This window comes from Oratosquilla oratoria, chromosome 20 (assembly GCF_046742065.1).
Source record: "Oratosquilla oratoria isolate Oo_2021 chromosome 20, ASM4674206v1, whole genome shotgun sequence".
In the NCBI taxonomy this organism is placed as follows: Eukaryota; Metazoa; Arthropoda; class Malacostraca; order Stomatopoda; family Squillidae; genus Oratosquilla; species Oratosquilla oratoria.
Genome location: NC_134796.1, coordinates 49014318 through 49036539, shown reverse-complemented (window position 1 = coordinate 49036539; position 22222 = coordinate 49014318). Strand labels below are relative to the sequence as shown.

General features: G+C 39.5%; 1 protein-coding gene across 2 annotated transcripts in view; it reads right to left on the bottom strand.

Moving 5' to 3' along the window:
- rl (Mitogen-activated protein kinase rl) overlaps positions 1–3353 on the bottom strand; it is a 91881-nt gene extending 88528 nt beyond the window's left edge. For both annotated transcript variants that reach the window (XM_076204080.1, XM_076204081.1), the window contains exon 1: positions 3194–3353. In XM_076204080.1, the coding sequence (XP_076060195.1) occupies positions 3194–3321 (128 nt within the window). In that variant the 5' untranslated portion in view covers positions 3322–3353. The remainder of the gene's footprint in view (positions 1–3193) is intronic.
- Positions 3354–22222: the final 18869 nt, after the last annotated feature.

Genomic DNA, 22222 nt, shown 5'->3' with positions numbered 1-22222 from the left:
TACATGGATAGTAACACTTAAAATGGCCAGTAACACAGTATTAGCTATCTATACTTAACCTGTTAATTTTCCTGTGTTCATGATTCAGATCACAAACCAGTACATTCAAGCAATGGAGTTAGATTATACTAGTGGGCTCATGTCCTAATGCTGGATGGGACCAATGACAGGTACCTGGTGGTTCTGGAAGATGGACAGTGGAGCAACCCATTTTCAAAACCTACCAATCCCTTCAATGCAGTGGACAAGATGCAGGGATGACCCATTGTCCAGGAGGTGCCAAGATGGGAGGGAGGGAAGACGGTAGAGGGGAGTGGAGTATGTAGGGGATGGAATGGGTGGGAGTGGTTTCTATGTCTTTGTTTTTTGGCTACCTCCTGTGTAAGGGGGAAAAAGCCTTTGGTATATGTATGTATGTATCAATCCTTTCATCTCTAACACAAGGCACAACCCTGAAAGGCTGACACTTCATCTCCTGACTGGGTCCCAATACAACACATAATTGTCCAAAGTTTCTTCCCAGAAAGATAAGTATAAGGATCCAAGGATTGTTGCCTGTTACTACAGGGCTGTGGGTTTTCCCCAGTGAAACGGAAGCATTATGTATTGATTCAAACATATTTTCTGAATTTCTCTGCTATTCCATGTTTTCTTAAGAAAACAACTACAGCAAATAGGACACTTATCAAAACCAATTAGCCAAAAATGCTGATGACTTATGAAAAAAAAGGCTAACATGACAGATTACCAGTATCTATTAATTAATCAGTACAATCCTATACCCAATATATTACTGCGAAATTTGGAGCATACTGGAATGAATGATGGATTCCCTCGAAGACTGGATAACTGAAGTAAAGGATAATTTATCAGGATGCAGCACAGTAAACAGCAATCCCAAAAGGACTGGTACTTACACTTGGAATATTCCTACATACATATACCAAATGCTTCTGACCCAGGGCAGTGGACAGGGTGCAGGGATGACCCGTCATCTAGGAGGTGCTAAGATGGGAGGGAGGGTGGAGGGGTGTGGAGTGTTTTCGGGAATGGAATAGGTGGGAATGATTTTATGCCTTGTCCTTTTTGGCTACCTCCCTGGTAAGGGGGAAAAAGCCTTGGTATATGTATGTATGTACATATACCAAAGGCTTTCTTCCCCCTTACACAGTAGGTAGTCAAAAAACAAAGGCATAGGAACCACTCCCATCCCCTATATACTCCACTCCCCTCCACCCTCTTCCTATCTTGGCACCTCCTGGATGACGGGTCATCCCTGCATCTTGTCCACTGCCCTGGGTCAGAAGTAGAGTTGCAAGACACAGCACATCCACAGCAAGGCTGCTTCATTAATTCAGCGACCCCCCCTCTCCATCCCCTCATGTAGAAAAGGAGAAGACGGGGAGAAATCCCTTTGGGCTGCATCAATTTATTTCTCATACATACTCCCTCTCCCCCCATCCCCCACCCACTCCTCTTCATGCATCACAGCATCATCCATACACAACCATTCTCCATTCACCCCATCTTCTGTCCTCTCATATTCTTCCTCAACAGACATGCCCCTCTTTCCCAATGCCCCTTTTACCGCATTCATCCATCTCATCCTTGGTTACCCCCTCATGTTCACTGATCTACTTAAATGATTGACAGAATGACAAACTCCATATATTTGCTTCCAATTGTGGAAAATGGATTTTAATGTTACAAAACACAGTATAGAAAGTGCAAAAAGCTCAAAATAAGTCGCATGAAGTAAAACCATTACATAATCTCTCCCCCCCACGAACATATCAGAAAATCTACGAGAGACATTCTGTTGATGAATAGGACATTGGCTACACAACTGGAGAAAAGAAAGCAAAAAATAGTTGTTCCAGTAACACGCAAATTCATTTTTGTATTCAAAAGATCTATTTTTGTATGGAATGGCTAGGTTACGAGCTATTGGACAACACAAGTTGCACATTAAATATCCATGCTTATGTGTTTCTGATATGTATATATAAATCTTGGGGCTTTGCTCCAAATTAGAATGTATAGGGATTGTGTGGTTGAAATGGAATATATATACAAGAGGGAATACAAAGAGCAGCAGCAATCAAATTGATTACCAGTTTTGCAGATAGGCCAGAAACCAAATTGATTGCCAGTTTTGCAGATAAGCCAGAAAAAAAAGAGTGAGACGAGAAGCATTGGACTGAAATCTAAAGATAATGAAAGAAACAACAACCCTAGTGTTGAAGTCAATGGGGAAAAAAAAAAGAGGAACTATCTTGGTATGGAATGGGAGGTCATCATAAGGTCATGAAAGACATCTGAAAACAGTCCATCTAAATAATATCAAGAATTACTTTTCTGTAAACATATCGACTTCTGGAATATCCTACCCCTAGAAACAGCTCCAAGCTAAAACAATTAAACTGGTACCTTCATCTTTTTCCCAATGGAGTTTTCCCCTTACCCATAACCTTGCATCACTGAATTCCTTTTGAATGCATTTCTATGTAATAAAACCCAAGGTGCAGTTGTAAAAAATTACCCTAATATCTATCTTTTCACTTAATTGCACACAAAAGTTCCCAGCATTGCCCAGGGAAATTAATTAAAACATGGAAAACATTCACACTTCTCTTTCATCCCGACTATTGTTTGCCTTGATTATCTAATGTTGTTTACAAGCTACGGAAAAATATTCCCGTTTTGGTCTCTACAACGCAAATCCTTCCCCCACAACAAACACGCCACTGCCACTGGGTCAAGACCTGTCAATTCGTGTGCGATCATTGGTAAACACCCGCTATTACTCATGAAATTACCCATTATATCATATTGCCGAGAAATCCTTATACTACAATGTTTACCAGTGTACAGGGGTAATGTCAAATGGACACATACGATATGATTACAATAAGTTACGAAGGTTTACTTGCTAAGAACAAGGTTATGTTTTCTTTTGGTGACTACCTTCCTTTCCCTCGAACTTCTTGTACAACCTCTTCGCCTATAATAAACCTATTCCCAACCTAATCGAGCCCTCTACCTAACTTATCCAACCACCACCTGCGCTTTACCACCACCACCACCCTACAGGTCCGCAAGCAAGCCTGATCAATAATCGGCAAGCCTATCACCACCACCGTCAACACCACCAACACCGATACTGAATATAGTAAGGAAACGTCATACTTACACCACCATGCCATAGGCTCCTTCTCCAATGTAAGATAAGTTGGTATATCGTGGCCCCACATCAAATGCTTGACACCTAACCACCTCCGCTCCACGGTTATCGGGCTTACTCATTTCTTCGTCCACCATCTGCCACTCTACTATCACAACTGACTCCTCAGTAAACTCATGCGTTATGGCCGCCCTTCTTCTAAATATTATTCTATTTTACCATTAGTAAGGGATGAAGCCTCTATTTGGATGTAAATACCCTTTGTATATTTTCTTATGTTATATGAGTATAGATACGCATGAAAATGAAAAACAAATTGCTCTAAATCTTAAACTAAATATACGTGATGTAGTAGAATCGTTGGAACCATATTGACGTTTATCACAAGCTGATTGTGAAGGCATCTTACTGCAACTTATTGCGCATGGATATTAGTACTGAATAGTATATAAAAATATTTTCAATTGTTGTAGAAGGTGCAATTTCTAATACTGACTAAAACTAATCCGTAATTTCTTATGTTTTTAACTAACTACTATATTTCGAATTGCCCTCTCAATGACGTCATCAGGTGACATCCGGGCGCGACTTTCTTTCTAACCTGAGACAGTTTGAGGCTTATGATCTTTGTTGTAAAAAAGAAATATAAATGAGACATTACTTATAATGCCGAAACAGATTAGCGCTGCTTAAACATGTGTACTCTATGATGAGTAGAAGAATTTGAACTAGGAGCTGAGCTGAGACCGAAACAGTCACATTAGTCCTATGGACATGGATAGCCAGGGCAAGTGGTGTTCACCGATAGCTACTGGGACACCCTCGATGCACAACTGAAGCCGTACACACAAGATCGGCGCGCAAGATAAACACATATTATTCTAAAGGAGTTGGTAACAAAGGATATACAGGTATATGGGAAAACATTTATTATGAAACAATTCATAGGTTAAGGTACGGTGTTGGGGTCGATCTTGTCTACTACGCACTCCCACCAGATACTACGGGTCATTAGCATTTGCCCTGGCTGTGCGAACACACGCAGCGAATGCGCCTTCACGTCATGTTATCTACTAATGTATAATAATATTTAGGCTGAGTTTTTCTCTCCTTTTTGAGGTCTGATCTAGGTCGGTGTGTTTTTTGGGGACACCTCGGACCCGCCAGCTGAGGTTGCTCTTACACGTCTATTATACCAAATGAGTGTGGGCGCCTTCACAGTGAATAGGTTGCACATAACCTTTATTGTGTGAAGTGAGATTAAGGACAATGCTTGAAACACCAGCAGAAAGCAAGAGACGCCAGAGGCACTTGTGGAAGTGTGTTTCTGTTGTTAAGAAGTCCTCTAAGAAGGAAGTGACAGAAAGCAAAGTTAGCAACATCCTTTCGAGTTGAACATGAGGAGGCTTTCCCTGAGTTATACGGGAAAAATAAATTCTTCTCTGTCGGAAAGAATATAGAGAAGTTTTATACAATACTTCTGCTCAATAAAAATTTACGAGACGAGCCAAATTTGGTGTCTTTAGGAAAAATATTGGGAGAACGTACCACCTGTCAGTGATGCTTTTACCAGTTATTAAAATGATGAGGGCAGGTAAGGCACCTGGGTTGGATGGGTGTCATGTGGAGTGTCTAAAATAGGGAGGTACAGAGATGGTGGACTAGCTGGTAATGTTGTTTAATGTTTGTCTAAAAGAGGGTAAAGTACCGGAGGACTGGAGAAGTGCGTGTATAGTTCCACTTTAGAAGGGAAGAGGGGACTAACGTGAGTGTAATAGTTTCTGAGAGATCAGTTTGTTGGGTGTAGTTGGGAAGGCGAGAGGGTTTCGATTGAGAGGATTAGGAGAGGAACAGAGGGTGCTATTGGTGAGGAACAGCGTGGTTTTAGGACAGGTAGGGGTTGTGCGGATCAGCTTTTTGTGGTAAGGCATATATGTGAAAAGGTAAGGATTTTGGGGGGCCTTTATGGATTTGGAAAAGGCTTATGACAGGGTAGACAGGAAGGCACTATGGGAGATATTGTAGATATATGGGATAGGAGGAAAGCTGTTAAGAACAGTCAAGAGTTTTTACGAGCCTGTGTTAGAATTAGAAATGGAGAGAGTGAGTGGTTTGAGGTAAAGGTGGGACTTCGCCAGGGATGTGTTATGTCGCCTTGGCTGTTCAATTTATACATGGATGGGGTGGTGCGAGAGGTAAACGCAAGGGTAATGGGCCGGTGATTGGGGATGGTTAAAAGAAATTGGAGAAAAGTGGGAGATAAGGCAGTTGTTGTTTGCTGACGACATTGTACTTGCAGCAGGATCAGAGGAGGGATTAAAGAAGTTAGTGACAGAGTTTATGAAGATGTGCGGAAGAAGGAAGTTGTAGATAAATGTTGATAAAAGTAAGTTAATGAGATGTACAAGGAGAGAATGTGGCAGCAAATTGAAAGTGAGTATTAAGGGAGAGGGACTGGAGGAAGTGGATAACTTTAGATAGTTGGTAGCGAATGTGGTGGCGAAGGGAGGAGTGGAGGTGGAAGTAGAATATAGATTGAGAGAAGCAAGTAAATGCCTTGGGGGATTAAAAAATGTAATGAGAAATAGACATTTGGGAATGGATGTTAAGAGGAGATTGTATGAAAGAATGCTTGTGCTGACAGTACTGTATGGGACAGAACCATGAAACATAAGACAGGAGGAGTTTGAGCATATTTAAGATGAAATGCCTGAGAAATATGGTAGGGATTACTAGGCTGGACAGAGTGAAAAACGAGGTGAGAGGGAGAGCGGGGTTGGAGAAGGAGTTGAGAGATAGGGTTGGTGAAAGAGTATTGGGATGGTTTGGGCACATGAAAAAAATGAGTGAAGAAAGATTAGTAAAAGAGGTGTGGAAGACAGGGGTGGAAGGAGTAAAAATGAGGGGGCAACCATGAATGAGATGGGTGGGTGGGGTGAAAGGGGCATTGGGAAAGAGAGGAATGTCTGTTGAGGAAGGAAGTGAGAAGACAGAAGATAGGGGTGAGTAGAGAATGGTTGTGTATGGAGGATGTAGTGATACATGAAAAGGAGTGGGTGGGGGAAGGGGGTGAGGGAGTAATGTGAATAATATTTTGACGGAGCCTAAAGTTGTTTCTACCCGTCTTCTCATTTTCTGCATGGGGAGACAGAGAGGGGGGGTCACCGATTAAATGAAGCGGCCTTGCTGTGGATGTGGTGTGTCTTGCTACATTGCTTCTGACCCAAGGCAGTGGATGAGATGCAGGGATGACCCGTCATCCAGGAGGTGCCGAAATAGGAGAGAGGGAGGGGGTGAATGGGAGTGGAATATATGGGAATGGAATGGGTGGGAGTGGATTCTATGCATTTATTTTTTGGTTACCTCCTTTGTAAGAGGGAAAAAGCCGTTGGCATATGTATGTATACACACACACACACACGCACACACACACACACGCACACACACACATATATATATATATATATATATATATACACACACACACACACACACATATATACATATATATATATATATATATATATATATATATATATATATATTATATATATATATATATATATATATATATATATATACCGTGCGTCCTGTAAGTATACGTTATGAACTGGTAATATGCCTCCTTTGAAGACAAACATATAATCAATTAGACCAATTAAATAAAAACAACGATGAGCAGATTTTTTTTCTTTTTTTTTGATGAGCAGACGTAACACGGGGAGGGAATTCGGAAAAAAAATACATTCAAATTTTTATTTGTTTACTGGGGTCAGCTCCAAGTCGAGACAATAAAAAAAAGCCTGTTACACCGTTCGTTCACCCTTGAAGTGAACGAATACAAAAACTCAACTTATATAAAACATGCTAATAATATTTTACAACCAAACACTCTATAGGATGGATATTCTGCAGGAAAAAAATCCGCAAATGTAACGTGGAGTTGAAAAACCAGGAAGTTTGACATTTTCTTTCTTATTGTTGAGATTGGCAGCCGCTCTCCTTCAAGGAAACCTTCTGGCACAGGCTTTGTTTTCTTGCTGGTGACTTTGTCGAGATTTCCCCGTTTATATCCATACTTCACAATTTCAAGTTCTGGATCATAACTTCTCTCATGTAAGAATCTATTTATCTATCTGTATGGTCATTATCATTATCATTATTATTATTACTGTTACCACTATCATCATCATCATCATTATTATCATTACTGTTACCACTATCATCATCACCATCATTATCATTATTACTATTACTGTTACCACTATCATCATCATTATTATTATTATTATTATTCTACTACTACTACTACTACTACTAACAACAACAACAACAATGATAATAGTAATAATAGTAATAATAATAGTAATGATAATAATAATAATAATAATAATAATGATAATGATGATGATAATGATGATGATGATGATGGTGATGATAATAATAATGATAGTAATAATGGTAGTGAAAATAATAATAATGATAATAACAATTTCGCTATTTTCCATCCACTTTTCTACTGAGCATCTGAAAACCGGCGACTTCTCTACTACCCCCATCAACTAGATGTGGAGAAGCAAGTCTCACCCTGAGACAAATTAGCCTAATGCCCCACGTTTCTTTTCGAAGAGATTTAAACAATTGGTTGTTTTAAGAGAAGATTAAATAATTTTATGGATGGGGATGAAAGGTGGTAATAGACATGGAATTGCTTATTTTTAGGCCTTATGGTCTCTTTCTGTCTCCTCCATTCTGAAATTCTTATGGGAGGGATTTAGGATTTTTGTCGGTTTGGTGGGGCTGGGGTTCTAAAGCCAAGGAAACAATGCTGCAACAGACTGATTGGATCTTTGCGTCTGAAAGAAGGTGTTTTGTCACCTCCTTGTATAAATATAGTATCTATTACAAGCCTGCTGACGACGGAAAAGCATCATGGCGATTGCGTCACAGCGGAAGAATGGAGGGAAGGAGGGCGTCTGATGCTGCTGCTGCTGCTTCTGTTGATGATGATTCGTCGACCAGGTGCAGGCGGTCATTCGGCAGGTGTCGTCCTCGCCCATCCTGTTTCCTGCAGTCTCTCGTACCTTTCTTATCCCTTACATACAACCCAGTCTTACCAGTGTGTGGCTTCCTTTCACATTTGTATAGAGATCTAGGCATCTGTTTGTCTCTTAATCATGTATCCATTCACTTGTATATTAGACAAGATATTAATTTATCAAGTTACTGTTTTATATTAACTCCTGTTATTCAGTTAATGATTTACTAATAAATTGTCTTAATCATGTATCCATTCACTTGAATATTGGACAAAATATTAATTTATCAAGTTACTGTTTTATATCAGCTCTTGTTATTCAGTTAATGATTTACTAATGAATTGTCTTAATTTAGTCATGTTAATTTAGTTTATGAATGACTGAAATATTTAGTATCTAGTGATATTCTCTTATTTGCCTGTTTATTTATAATCATATATACATTTACTCTCTTCGCCCTTTTAGACTTTCTATTGATAGCCATTGTGCCCACGACTCACCGCTCGTCTTCATTCACTACTCTCTAATCCCCACCTCCCTCCCTCCATTATCCTACCCCTTATATTCTAAATGTACCTTCACCCGACTTCCTCGTTTAAATTCTTTCCTGTGACCGTTTAATTCGTTTGGCCCACTCAAACCAATCCCCGGGCTCGTTCTTCCCTCACACATCCCTTCGTCTCTATTCTCAACTATTACTTAGACTGTTGGTATAGGTAACGATTAGTGCTGGGAACTGTAGAGGAATGCGGGATTCGAACCCACAACTTGGTAGATATTAATGGTTCACTGCAAGATTCCTCAGGGACGATACAGCCTCTATATTTTGTCAGTGTTTTAATCTGTCTTGGTGAGGTTGAATGTGAGAGAAAATAGGAATGCATGTGAAGCTTTTGGAATTGATGTGGTTGTGAATGAAATATGTTATCAATATAATTAGACCGACCATACTGATTTGGTGCAAGAATATATATGCGACACTGATCTACCGCACCTATACCAATCAAGTTACTGTGATGTCAAACAGTAAGGTATTGCGTTATGTATGATAAGTTTGTGTATAAAGCGGTAATTAAGCTATAAGAAAACCACATTTTTTGTCATTCAATATTTATTTGTTAAAAAAACGTAAGACTTGACGTATTATATAACACTTGAAAAGGGGAGTTTATTTCAAATTGTTTATACAAACACATTAAAAACACCTCATGCAGAGAAAAAGCAGATTTTCAACTTACGCCGTAAGACTTGAAAATCATAGAAATTACGTAACTCTTACGCAAATCCCCACCTCTTGGTGGTATCCGCACCTCTCATAATCACCTTTCTAGAGAGCAGATGGAAAACCATTAAATTGATTTACATTTCCCGGGAAACGAACCCGGGCCTTCCGAAGTACAAATAACCCACTGCCCCACACAGGTTAATCTGCATTAGAACATACATATACATACCAACAGCTTTTTCCCCGTTACAAGATAGCCAAAGTCAAAGGCATAAATCCACTCCCACTCATTTCACCCCCACATATTCCACATTCCCACACCCCTCTCTCCCTATAATATTGTTCCACTCGCGCTGGTCTCTAGGTGATGAACTCTTGGTACACACGGTGTCGTTTTCTTCAGGTTCCGCCTCTTCAGTATCTCTCTTCCTGCGGCATCAGGTGTCTGGCGACTCATCAACTCTTCCGGTCCAACACCTTCTACCCTCTCCCACCACTATACTCCGAATTTTTCCTGTTTTATCTTTTTGGTTCCCTCCAGCACTAAAACTAGCCCTTGCCCGTTTATGTGTCTACTCTTCTTCACTTTCCTTTCTTGCCCTCTCACTCACTCTGCCGTAATAAATTTCCTTTCCTGTTTTTTTTTCTCTCTTCCAAAGCTTTGGTCACGTTTCCTATCATCTTCCTATCCCTCCCTCACCCTCTTTTTGCATTCTATCTTGCTTGCCTAATTCTCACCTTCACCTACCCCCTCCTCCCTTCAACTGCACCTTACATGACCTCCAACTTGTTCGCGACATTAAGTTTTTACCTCTCTCAAAACAACCCCACTCTTACACCAGACTTCTCTGTCTGCTTGCCACCACCTCTGACATCAACAAGTCTCTCTCCAGCTTTGATCCTGTGCCGTTACACGTCAATGCAGTTTTTGCAGCAAACGTAACCAGCTGTCCTTCACTTGTATTCCACTCTACGTATAAATACCACCCCTAGTTTTCCATGCACGTGTAGAAGATACAATGCACGCATACGTGCAGTGCATGCATGCATACATATATGCAGCAACAATCAAATATACATACTGTACATGGGCGCAGTAACCTTTCCAAGCAAGATATAACATTGTCTCGTCTCCAACAGGGGACGCACCCCCTCTCCCCCACCCCCGCCTGACATTGTGTATGCACGCGCCTGTACCGTTTGCGCTGACGTGACTACCCACAATCCCTCCCCATCTCGCTTCAATACAAGCCGAGTATCCAACGCTACTTGGAACGAAGGCAGCAGTACTACGTACATCCGGTCATCATAATCATCACGTTATCTATCTCTTGACGTGTGCATACCCATAACCCGATTTGATCACTGCCATTGAAACAGAGCCAGCCGGGACTTCTCACTTGACTTTCACTCTTGCTTCATCCAGTGCAGAGGCTGCATAAATTTTATTTTCATGAAACGGTTTCCAGTCTTGTTATCATGCAGGAGCATATATTCTCCCATTCACGCACCTACACCTAAACCCAGACACACACACACAAACAAGGAAACTTGCAAATTTAAGAAAGAAGTGCTCATTACAACATACAAATGAAAAGAAAGTCTTCAGACGTAGCACCAAAATCTCAAATTCATTCATTGAAATCATAAGAAGAGGTTGACCACATCTGCATTTCTGGCTTTAATGATCTCGGCACATTTTTAATGGAAATAAACAACGAATAGTGTGGTGGTGAGCCGATCGTGCCGAAAGATGTCGACGACCTTCCATATATCTGAATGGCCTCTGCAAGTTTGATAGCTCAGGTAGCGATTCGCCCCAGCCTTGGTATCGGCTGCTCTGCAAAACAGAGGCTGTAGCAAAAATAAGAAGTTTTTCGTCGAAATAGTTCGTATATCCTGTTTTCTGGACAAATAACTAATTTGAGAATACACGCACACACAAATGCTATTTTTCGCAGGTTTAAGATAGTTTTTCTGTTTCGTTAAAAAATACCCATAGGTTACTGAAATTAATTCAAAATTCTCATAATGTATTGATGTCCTTATTTTCTTGTATTTTAGTCTGGAAACGACCAAAATTCAGCAGAATAACGAATAAACGAGTAGAGTTAATTTATAAGAGTAACCAGAGTAAGAAACTACTCTTACTAATGCTTCGTGAAGGAATTTGGGAAACTGCGAAAACTCGAGAACTATGAGGAATTCATATTCTTTTTTTTTTATGTTTGCTAACAGAGTGATTTTACAAAATTCTTACTCCCGCTGGTTTCGAAGGTCACTTGGTGATCCATAACCGCTTTTGAAAAGTCTCGCTATGCCTGTCGGTCTCGTGCTGCCTCTTCCTTGGTTCCAATCCGATTATCTGTATATCTTCATCAACATTTCTTCCCTAGACTTTTCTAGGTTATCCAAATGACCGTCGCCCAACTATTGAGCACTTTCTTCGGTCATCTTGCATCCCTGCAACATGTCCTGCCTATTTCAATATTTTAAAACTAATTACACTTTTGATGTGTAGCTATTTTGTTTATCATATTTCTCAGTTATGTCTTATTTCCCATTCCCTTTGTCATACACGAGTCCTAGAATACTCAGTAATTTTTCATTTTATTAACATCTTATGAGGTTGTTTTGTTTGTTCTCACATTTCTTAGTTATGTCTTATTCCTCATTCCTACCCTTGGCTGTTATACACGAGTCCTAAAATTATCAGCAAAATTTCATTTTCATTACACTTTTAATGTAGGGTTCTTTTGTTTGTTCAGGTTAAATCCTTTTCCTTCAGCAATTACTTGATCTACATCATTTGCGTCCTGAAATTCACATGTAGATGATAACTCATGCAACCTAGTGACAAAGGCATTGACTCACCATACTCCTGTCTACATTCCCCAGATAACCTTTCGTACCTCTTGTTAACTTGTGGAGCACAGTATTCATTTATGCAATCTTTGGCTGCATCTATACTACTATCTGTTGGTTTTATTGTGGCAAAAATGTTTTGTACTTCTTCACCCGCGACATGCAAGAAAACACCTTTTTTTATTAGAGGGCAGGATAGTTAAGATGGGGGGAGGGAGGGAGGGGGGACTGGGGGTTAAGTGGAAGGAAAGAATGAAATGGAAGGAAGTAAGAGTTATGATAGATGTGGGGCAGACCCACTTGCTCGGTTAGTTTATAGTCTATTAGACTTTTTTGTTTTGGGTTTCCTTTGACTTACGTCTTTTATACCTGTGCCGGGAAGATAACTCAAACTTGGTGAGCCATTTTGTATACATCACTTCCATCGCTGAACCACTGTAGCTGCTTCTGCCTTGATCACAAATGGCTGAGGAACCGGGATGTCCAAAACAATCTTGTCTTCTGTTGATTAATGAGCTTGCCAAGCCTCCTTGGTGCCAATCTCACGCCTAGTATCCTCGTGGGGGTAGTACCTTTGGGGCTCGTCTACTCTCTACCTCATGGGGTTGTTGTTTTGCCTTGTGGGGTCGTTTCTCGGCCTCTTGGGGTTGTCCCTTGCCTCGTCGCCAAATGTTAAGTATTGACAATCACAACATATATACGTACCTGCGGGCATGACAGTGCATTAGATGAATAGCCCGTATGTATATAATCCCATTCTTGTTGCCAAATGCTGAATGTATTGACAATCACAACATATATACGTACCTGCAGGCATGACAATGTATTAGATGAACACCTCGTATGTATATATTCCCATCCTTGTTGCCAAATGCTGAATGTATTGACAATCACAACATACATACCTTTGGGCATGACAATGCATTAGATGAAGACCCCGTATTTATATAATCCCAAAAAGTATATGCATCTCCAAATGAAAGAGCCAATGAATACGAAAACGTAAATGTCCAGCTAACGCCATACGAACTCACGCCGGAGGCTCATAGGTTGAAGTTCAGAAAATTTAAAAAGGCTTCCCAAGAGATATACGTAGAGTTCGGTGAACAAATGGCTTGGTATGGAGATAGGTGTCTGAAAACCACAACACAGACTCATTTGTCAAATTAAGAGTAGTAATGTAGGTAGAACAGTTTAAGAAACAACTAGATCAAGATCTTAGAATCTATCTTGAGGAAAGAAATCCTGATCTAGATAGAGCTATAAAAACGGCGGATGAATATACTCTCATTCATAAAGAAAAAAAAAAAAAGGCACAAACAAATCTAACCCTGATATCAAAACTACTTATAGCAACAGAGCAATCCCATTTCATTTAAGGAATAAATAGTCAACAAACAAGGGAAATTTTAAAAGACAGTTTCATGATGAATTATTAAACAACCTATCCTAGATATAGTTCCCGTAGTCCTATTTCGACTTGCAATTATTGTCATAGATTTGGACATAGTTCTTCTGAATGTAGTAAAAGGCCAAATAATTAAACTCTTCACATCCAGTACGTACGTGCCAAGTAATTCCTCCGGTCCGGTCCAACTAGCTATTGTTTCCCAGCCAGGACCAATTCATAAAGTAAATCGTCCTCCCAAAGTACAGTATATCTAAACCATTTCTTAATTACAAACCAAGACGGAATTCAACTACCGTCCTATCCAACAATTTACCAACTGAATTACAAACTACTAGACGCCCGTTTTGCTCCTTTTATGATGAAAGGAACTATATCTAATTTCTGAGAGTAAATCAGAACATACCTTTGTCCTTAGAGATACAGGGGCGATTCAAACTTTGTTGGCTGACACATTACCAAACCTCTCTGAACCTTACTTGAATCAAGATGTCATTATCGACAAGACAGCAGGAATTAGAAAACTCCCACTTCACAAAGTATACTTTGTCAAGTCCTTAGCGTGAATCGAATCCTGTGGTTGTGCTTTGTCACGCCCTTAGCGTGAATCAAATCCTGTGGTTGTGCTGTATCACGCCCTTATATGAATAAAGTCTCCTGTTTGTATATTAGGCACACCTTGCGTGAATATGATGTGTTGTGTATTATCATTAATGTATGTTATCATTTGTATTTCATAATACGTACTGTCAGATGACGCCAAACTCAGAAACGTTACATAATTTGGTGCGAGAACATGATCTGCTTTCCCATTGGTTGAAGGCGTTTTAAACTACCTATTTTGGATACGTTTCTGCATCCCGGAAACGTAAGCACCCATTCCAGGGCTATAAAAGGCGAAGCAGAGAACGACCCGAGAGAGACACAAAAGAGAGACTACCGAGAGAGGACCACAGAGATGACCAGAGAGAAGAGAACAGAGAAGACAAGAAAAGACGCACACGCCCACGTGTCATCTGATTCTACGTAGAAAAAATTCTACATTCGTCGATTATGACAACTCAACTAAACAAGTCCTTTGGGCCTCAAGTACCGAACCCGTGAATTTGGCAATCTCCACGCGAAATGCAAAACCTTCATTTTTCCGAATTATTTCGGACATCTCCAGACTGCTGCTGGACTAAGAGTGACTCTACAATATCTCTGTTACCAATCGAATACGAAACATCAATAAATCTCCTACATGTTCCCGACTACCAGAAGATTCCCCTACCAGAAGTTATAGTGCATCAGCATCTCCTCAAACAAATCATTTGTTCCCGACACTTGAAGAGCGGACCAGACGACATTCCGTTGGTGCAACCTCTAGCAACCAGAATCAAGACTCTTCTACACCATAATCAAGACTTCGTTTCGCCCACCTGTTCTGACGTGCTGCTTACAAGCACACACCTAACTACTCTACCTGGTAATTAAGTATTCCTTTGTGATTTAAAACACATATATTATTAATAATTTTATTAATGTATGTTACTATTTTTCTTATCCCATGTCCATTTATATTGTATGTGACTATTATTGTAAATAATGATAAATTTTAACGAAAAGTTTAATCATCCTGCCTGAACTCTCTGCCACTCGTTCGAACTGCGCATGGCCTTATTATTTTTTCGCGACTAGCCTGGCCCATAGGTGGGTCGTGACAGCTCAAATACTAATAGTCGGAGATGTAGTTGTCGCTGCAATTGACGAAATGACAGTGGTCGGGAATCAACTGTTATTGTCAAATGACCTAACAGAGTAAAGTTAATTCTCTTGTAATCACTAATGACCGAGTAATTAATGAGACCTCGTTATAAGATCCGTCCGTGTTTTAACAAGGTCTCAGACCACCGGAAAACAAAATTCTGAACATCACGTTCGCACCTCACAAGAAAACACACAGTTAACACACGTGCATAGGACATAGAATCTTTGGGTATTGATACACTTTTCTTGGAAAACGGTAATGCTGCTTCCACTCCTAATGGTTCCCTTTCTACTGTGACTAGGGAATCTTTAATTAACTGCCAGAAAGAGGATGAAATGCTTTCTCCCCTTTGGGATCAACGTGTGACCAAATCGCAATCCGAGACAGTCTCGATGCTATTACCTCGACGAAGGTATTTTGATGCGCAAATGGTTAGCGCCTAACGTCCCTCTTGAGCAGTCTTGGCAAGCCAGGAACCAAAGTGTTGTCCCCACATACGTGAGGTCACAAATCGTACAGTTATCCTATGACAGTCCTTTGGCTAGTCACTAAGGAGTCCGAAACAAATATTGGCACACATAACATTTTTCTTTTATTGGCCTTGCATCAGAGATGTGCCACACTACTGCAAATTTTGCCACACGTGTCAAATGGTAAGTAAATAAAACCAACCTATTCCCAAAGCACATTTACAGCCCATTCTTACTCTTGAAGAACCCTTCTCCAAATTTTTCATTGATGGTGCAGGACCATTACCTCCTTCAAAGAAAGGACACAAATTCTTATTGATAATTATGTGCCTCAGCACCAGATTCACCGAAGCGATTCCACTGAGAAAAAATAGATCTCAAACGGTCGTGATGGAATTAATTAGATATTCCTCTTTGATGGGTCTCCCCCTAAAAATTCAAAGTGACCAAGGCACAAACTTTGTCAGATCAGCTTGAACAGAGTTTAAAAGGATCAGGAATACATTATACAATCTCCACCCCTTACCACCCTCAATCGCAAGATGCAGTGTTATGATTTCATGGCACGCCAAAGTCCATACTTCGAAAGTATGAAGAAAAAAATGGCTCAGACTGGGAAGAAGGACCACCTTTGTTACTCATCGCAGCTAGACCCACAAAACAAGAAAGTACAGGCTACAATCGAGACGTGCTCATTTCTGGTCACGAAGTCAGAGGACCCCTTAAGACATAAAAAGATAGTTGGTTAACACTTGATTCCCCTGTCTCAACCACTGTACATGCAGAATGTAAGAAAGATTAAAGACAGCTTGGAACTTAGCCAGGAAAAATATTACTCAGGTACTAGAGAAAATGAAGAGAAAGTGTGATAAAAAGACAAAAGAGTTTCGTCCAGGTGATGAAGTCCTATATCTACCTACGAGCATACCAGGAAATTCTCTTCAGACTAGATTTCAAAGACCATACACCATAAAAGAGAAGATTAGACTAATAGCAAGAACTTTTGGTGCCAAGTCTAGGTAAACGCGTATATGTACTATAAGTGTTAAATAATTGTATATAAATACATATTTGAGTAAGTATATGTTTTATAAATGATGTAAATATAGCACAGTAATACATGTTGCAGGCTTCTACTCTCTACCGTTAACCCTCTATCTTTTATCAACTCTGTAGTTAATACATCATATTCAATAAATCAAGTCTGGAAACCCTTATCGCATATCGACTAATAACCTTCATAAGTGTCTTATGGAAATTACTAGAAGAAATCATAAGACACACTAATCAAGAATTATGAAGAAAAACGTAGTCTATGCGGCAATGAACATGGCTTCAGGAAATCAAGATAATAAACAAACTTATCAACTGCATTCAGTGACTGGATAGAAATGCTCGACAATAACCACTCATCTAATATAATATACTTCGATTTCGAAAAAGAATTAAATACCGTACCTCTCAAAAGATTCGCCTATAAACATCCACCAAACGATGTAAATGGACACATCCTGAACTCGACAGAAATCTTATTTAATCCAGAGAGTGAAGATGAAAGGATCTCGATTATCCCCAGCTAAAGTAACCAGCAGAATCCCCAAGGGGATTTGCACTATTCCGGATCTACATTTACAAAAAAAAAAAAAAAAAAAAAAAAAACGTAAACTCTTGGTAGATGATTTTTCTTTTCTTTTTACAATAAAATGAGTGCCATTGCGGACAGTAATTCAAGAAGTCAACAAAACGATGGAATGGCCCCAAATATGAATATGGACCCTACAATTAAGCATTCCTAAGTATAGTGATGCACATTGGTCTACGCAACGTCAGATAATCTTACAAAATTTAAAACATTGATATCGAATAGATAACACCAGAAAAGGGCTGGTGTATGTTTACAGACAACATAGAATTCACGGACTACGTCAATGACACAACAAAACGAACAGCATGTTAGTAGAGTCAAGCGATCATTCACTGGACCGAGGATTTTTTACTATCTGATAGACAAATTATGCGTGACTCCGGTCCGCAGGGGCGCCAAAAACCAGTCCCTAAAGTTTCGGGTGCATGATACCATGCATTTACTATAGTCTATCGATTCAGGCGAGGCTTGATGAGACCGCGCTGATACCACATCACTAAATCGCTCTCCTCAGAGGAAGTCACCCCCTCTCTCTTCATATATATATATATGTATATATATATATATATATATATATATATATATATATATATATATATATATATATATATATATACATGCCACGACCAACCTAAGTTCTATGCTATATAGAGGCACACAAAAAAAGAAAAAAAGAAAAGTGTGTGACCTTGAGCAGTTCGCACGAAGGGTTTAAGAGAATCTCAGGTAGGGAAATAAAAATCTTTGTTAAAATTAATAATTATTTACATAAGCAAAACACATTCAAAATACATGGGACACAGAAACATAAATTCATAAAAAGTAAAATGACGTAATGCTCAGAATAATTATATGTATATGAAAATCTTAAATTTCATCAAAGCATCAACATTATTACATATTTCATATGAATAACATGAAATGACGTAATACAATGTTACCAGGCAGGGTAGCTCGCGTTGGGCTTGTATGCAGCTCAGAACTGGCGGGCGTACAGTCTTGATTAAGGTGTATAGAAGACGAGAATCTTAATTTTAATTGCTAGAATTCGAGCAAACCCCAGGTTGAGAACCCCTGATTTAAGGTGATTACATGACAAGTGGGTGACAAAGCTTGACAGTTCTTTTAGTAGCGTTGGGTGCAGATATACTGATTCAGCAGGTTTATGTGTGTTGAAGCCATATTTTGGTTTCAACAATGTATTCAATTACGGTGATATATTCTATCTTGATTTTGCTCTGAGTTAAGTTCGTGACACATAGTGTTGATACGTAAGCAGAATCATTCAAGATTACTTCAATTTTTATATAAATAACAATATAATTATCATTATTAGATTCTCAGTATTGATAATACTGCGCATTTTATTAAAAATAAACTTATTTTTTTCACTGAAAAATAATCTGTTTCAAGAAATTCGTCACAATTAAAAAATGGAAGGTTAAAAACAAGCCTGCTGAATTTTATGCCAATACACGTGTTGAACCGGCTTCCAACCGTCCATGTGTATACTGTATAACCTATTTGAGCCAAGTGGTACCATTCGTGTTGTAGCGGCTTACACTTGATTACTAATTTTGTTCGATTTTATGCGTGTTCTTTCAGACTAAGCTTACTGACATGAGGATAATTCTTTCTTTACTACTAAAAACTAGGGCGAAACTATCACCATAGCGAGTTATTACGTCGACATCGGTTGTATTGCTTGAAATTCACTCGGATTGGGATTTCCCATGAACTTTGAACTGATCCATCCGGTATAGTCCCAGTCTACATATTATCTCTTCCGGTTCACTCGTGGTGAAGCATTTTACCTGGGGGGTAAATTTAGCTTTCTGTATACTGCCCAGATCTATTTATGCAACGTGCATCTTGTTACAGGGGTCCCGTATAATCGGTTGACTTGCAACACCAACTACGTTGATGTTCGGCGATCAACATGCGGCGGACCTAAGCCCCATGTATGTCGTTTCCATCAACACGGCAATTATTTACTTCTCTGAATAGCTGGTTTGGCTTAATTTCCACTGACATTTGAGCTAATTATAATTGTTCATAGTAATATACAAGAGTGCAGTTTCAGTTTTATAGTTTCTGGAGCTCTGGTAGACCTGCCATTTCTAAGGTCATCACATTAATTAAATCAGCGTTTCCCAACCTGGGGTGCTGAAATCAATTATAGTGGGTGCTGGGAAGTGATGCACACAAAAATCACATTGAAATATGTATCAATGATTATTTAGTTGTGCATATTTTACCTTTTCCATGCTATTTTATTTTTCAAGTGTTCGTATTTCTTCTACAAACAATATTGTCAATTTGTTTCATTTCTGAGGAATCAAGAAAATAAATCATCAAGTAGTACACTTCACTTTCTTTTATCCTTCTAATAACAAGATAGGGGGTGCTGGATTGCTTAGACATGACAACAGGGGGTGCTATGGTCGGAAAAGGCTGGGTAACGCTACATTAGCTTCACCCCCATACACCCGCCCACCACTCCTTTACACTCCTTAACAAACCTAAACATCGTCCCCACCTGGGGGGGGGGGGCACATCTCAACGGACATTAGGTGAGCCGCACACGAGCTGTCACGCAGCCATGAAATTTTTTGCATACAAGACATTCGTTCGGCCACTTTGAATATTGTGATACCGTCCGGGATCCATAAACAAACAATGACATAAATAAATTAGAAGCTTAAAAATACGAGATGGTTTTTCTTTTTGAATCATTCTATATTCCATATTTTTGGATACAGAATTTGGGGTGAAACCCAATATTACAGATAAACTTATAATACAACACAAATCTGATAATATCCGATAGGTAGCTGATCGAAAACACACGCACTGGCAAGAGAATGTACAACTTGGGGGTATAAATGAATAATAATGATAATTATTAATAATACTATTATAATAATAATAATAATAATAGTAATAATAATGATAATAGTATTTATATTGATAATAATGATGATAATAATAATGATAATAATAATAATAGTAATAATAATAATAATAATAATAATGATAATAATAATAATAATAATAATAATGATAATAATAATAATAATGATAATAATGATGATATTGGGTTGCCGTCTGTGGTGAGAGAAAGGCGCACCACTTCTTACTGGGCACCCCTTCGTGGAGAACGCCCCCTTTTGCTTTCTGTAACTTTTAGCTAGGGAAGTCTGTCAACCTCCGAAGTTTTCCTCTGGGCTTGCCAGCAGTTGTTGAATCAGACTAGGATCAGAAATTAAAGAAACAAAACGGAAACGCCTTTCCCTCACCACAGGCGGCAACCGAACAACAATAATAATAATGAATGATCAATTAAACACTGGTATAAATCTTTGTATCGGTTGTTAGGGTATTTTATGATACTCCGGCCATGATTACAAAAAGAAATGACACCTTGGTATCCCAAACCCTTTGTATCTCATACCACAACAAGCCAGTGGGCAACCGGAGGGCACAAAGGATTACAAAGGCGGAGCATGCCGACAGGAGACCTTTTGGTCCATATCTAGGTCGGATGCGAAAAAGTCATAATGATAATAAAATAATAAATAAAAACTATAAGAATGTAAATAACAAATACTGTACTAATTCTAACCTAATTAGTCTATTTTCTGTTAGGGACGCTTGGTATTCTACTTGGCAACCTGTAGAGGCGGCGTCACCGTGTAGAAATCTGAATTGATTTACTAATCCACGTTCCTCAGGTTTTTCCCTTTCCCATCAAAATCCTTCTATGACTACAAATCACATGTAAATTATGTTTCACTTTATTTCACAATTCCTCTGAGTGAGAACATCTCAGGACTAACCTGTAGGGGCGGCGTCATCGTGTAGAATGATCCGGTGATGCTGCATTTTATGGCGCGAACCCTCCTTGAGTGTTCTCTCATTCCTCACTCCTGGAATTGGTTTCGTCCACCCAACTTTTTATACGTCATCTCCTACCCAAGCCAATTTCTCACCCCGGGCGACATCAGTTACCTAGAATCTCTGTTTTATATGTTTATCCCACTTTCCCAGTTACTCACATAATGGATTTTTTTGTCAATACTTTAGTACATACATACATATACCAAAGGCTTTTTCCCCCTTACACGGGGTGGTAGCCAAAAAGAAAAAGGCATATAAATCAATCCCACCCATTTCATTTCCCATATATTCCACTCCCCTCCACCCTCCCTCCTATCTTGGCACCTCCTGGATGACGGGTCATCCCTGCATCCTGTCCACTGCCCTGGGTCAGAAGCAGTGTCGCAAGACACAGCACATCCACAGCAAGGCCACTTCATAAATTCGGCGACCCCCTCCCTCTCCGTCCCCTCATACAGAAAAGGACACGGGGAGAATTCCCTTCAGGCTGTGTCAATTTTTTCATACATACTTCCTCACCCCCCATCCCCCACCCACTCCCCCTCATGCATCACAGCCTCATCTATACACAACCCTTCTCCATTCACCCCTATCTTCTGTCCTCTCCCATCCTTCCTCCACAGACATTCCTCTCTTTTGTAAAGCCCCTTTCACCCCATCCATCCATCTCATCCTAGGACGCCCCCTCATGTTCACTCCTTCCACACTTCTTTTACTAATCTTTCTTCACTCATTC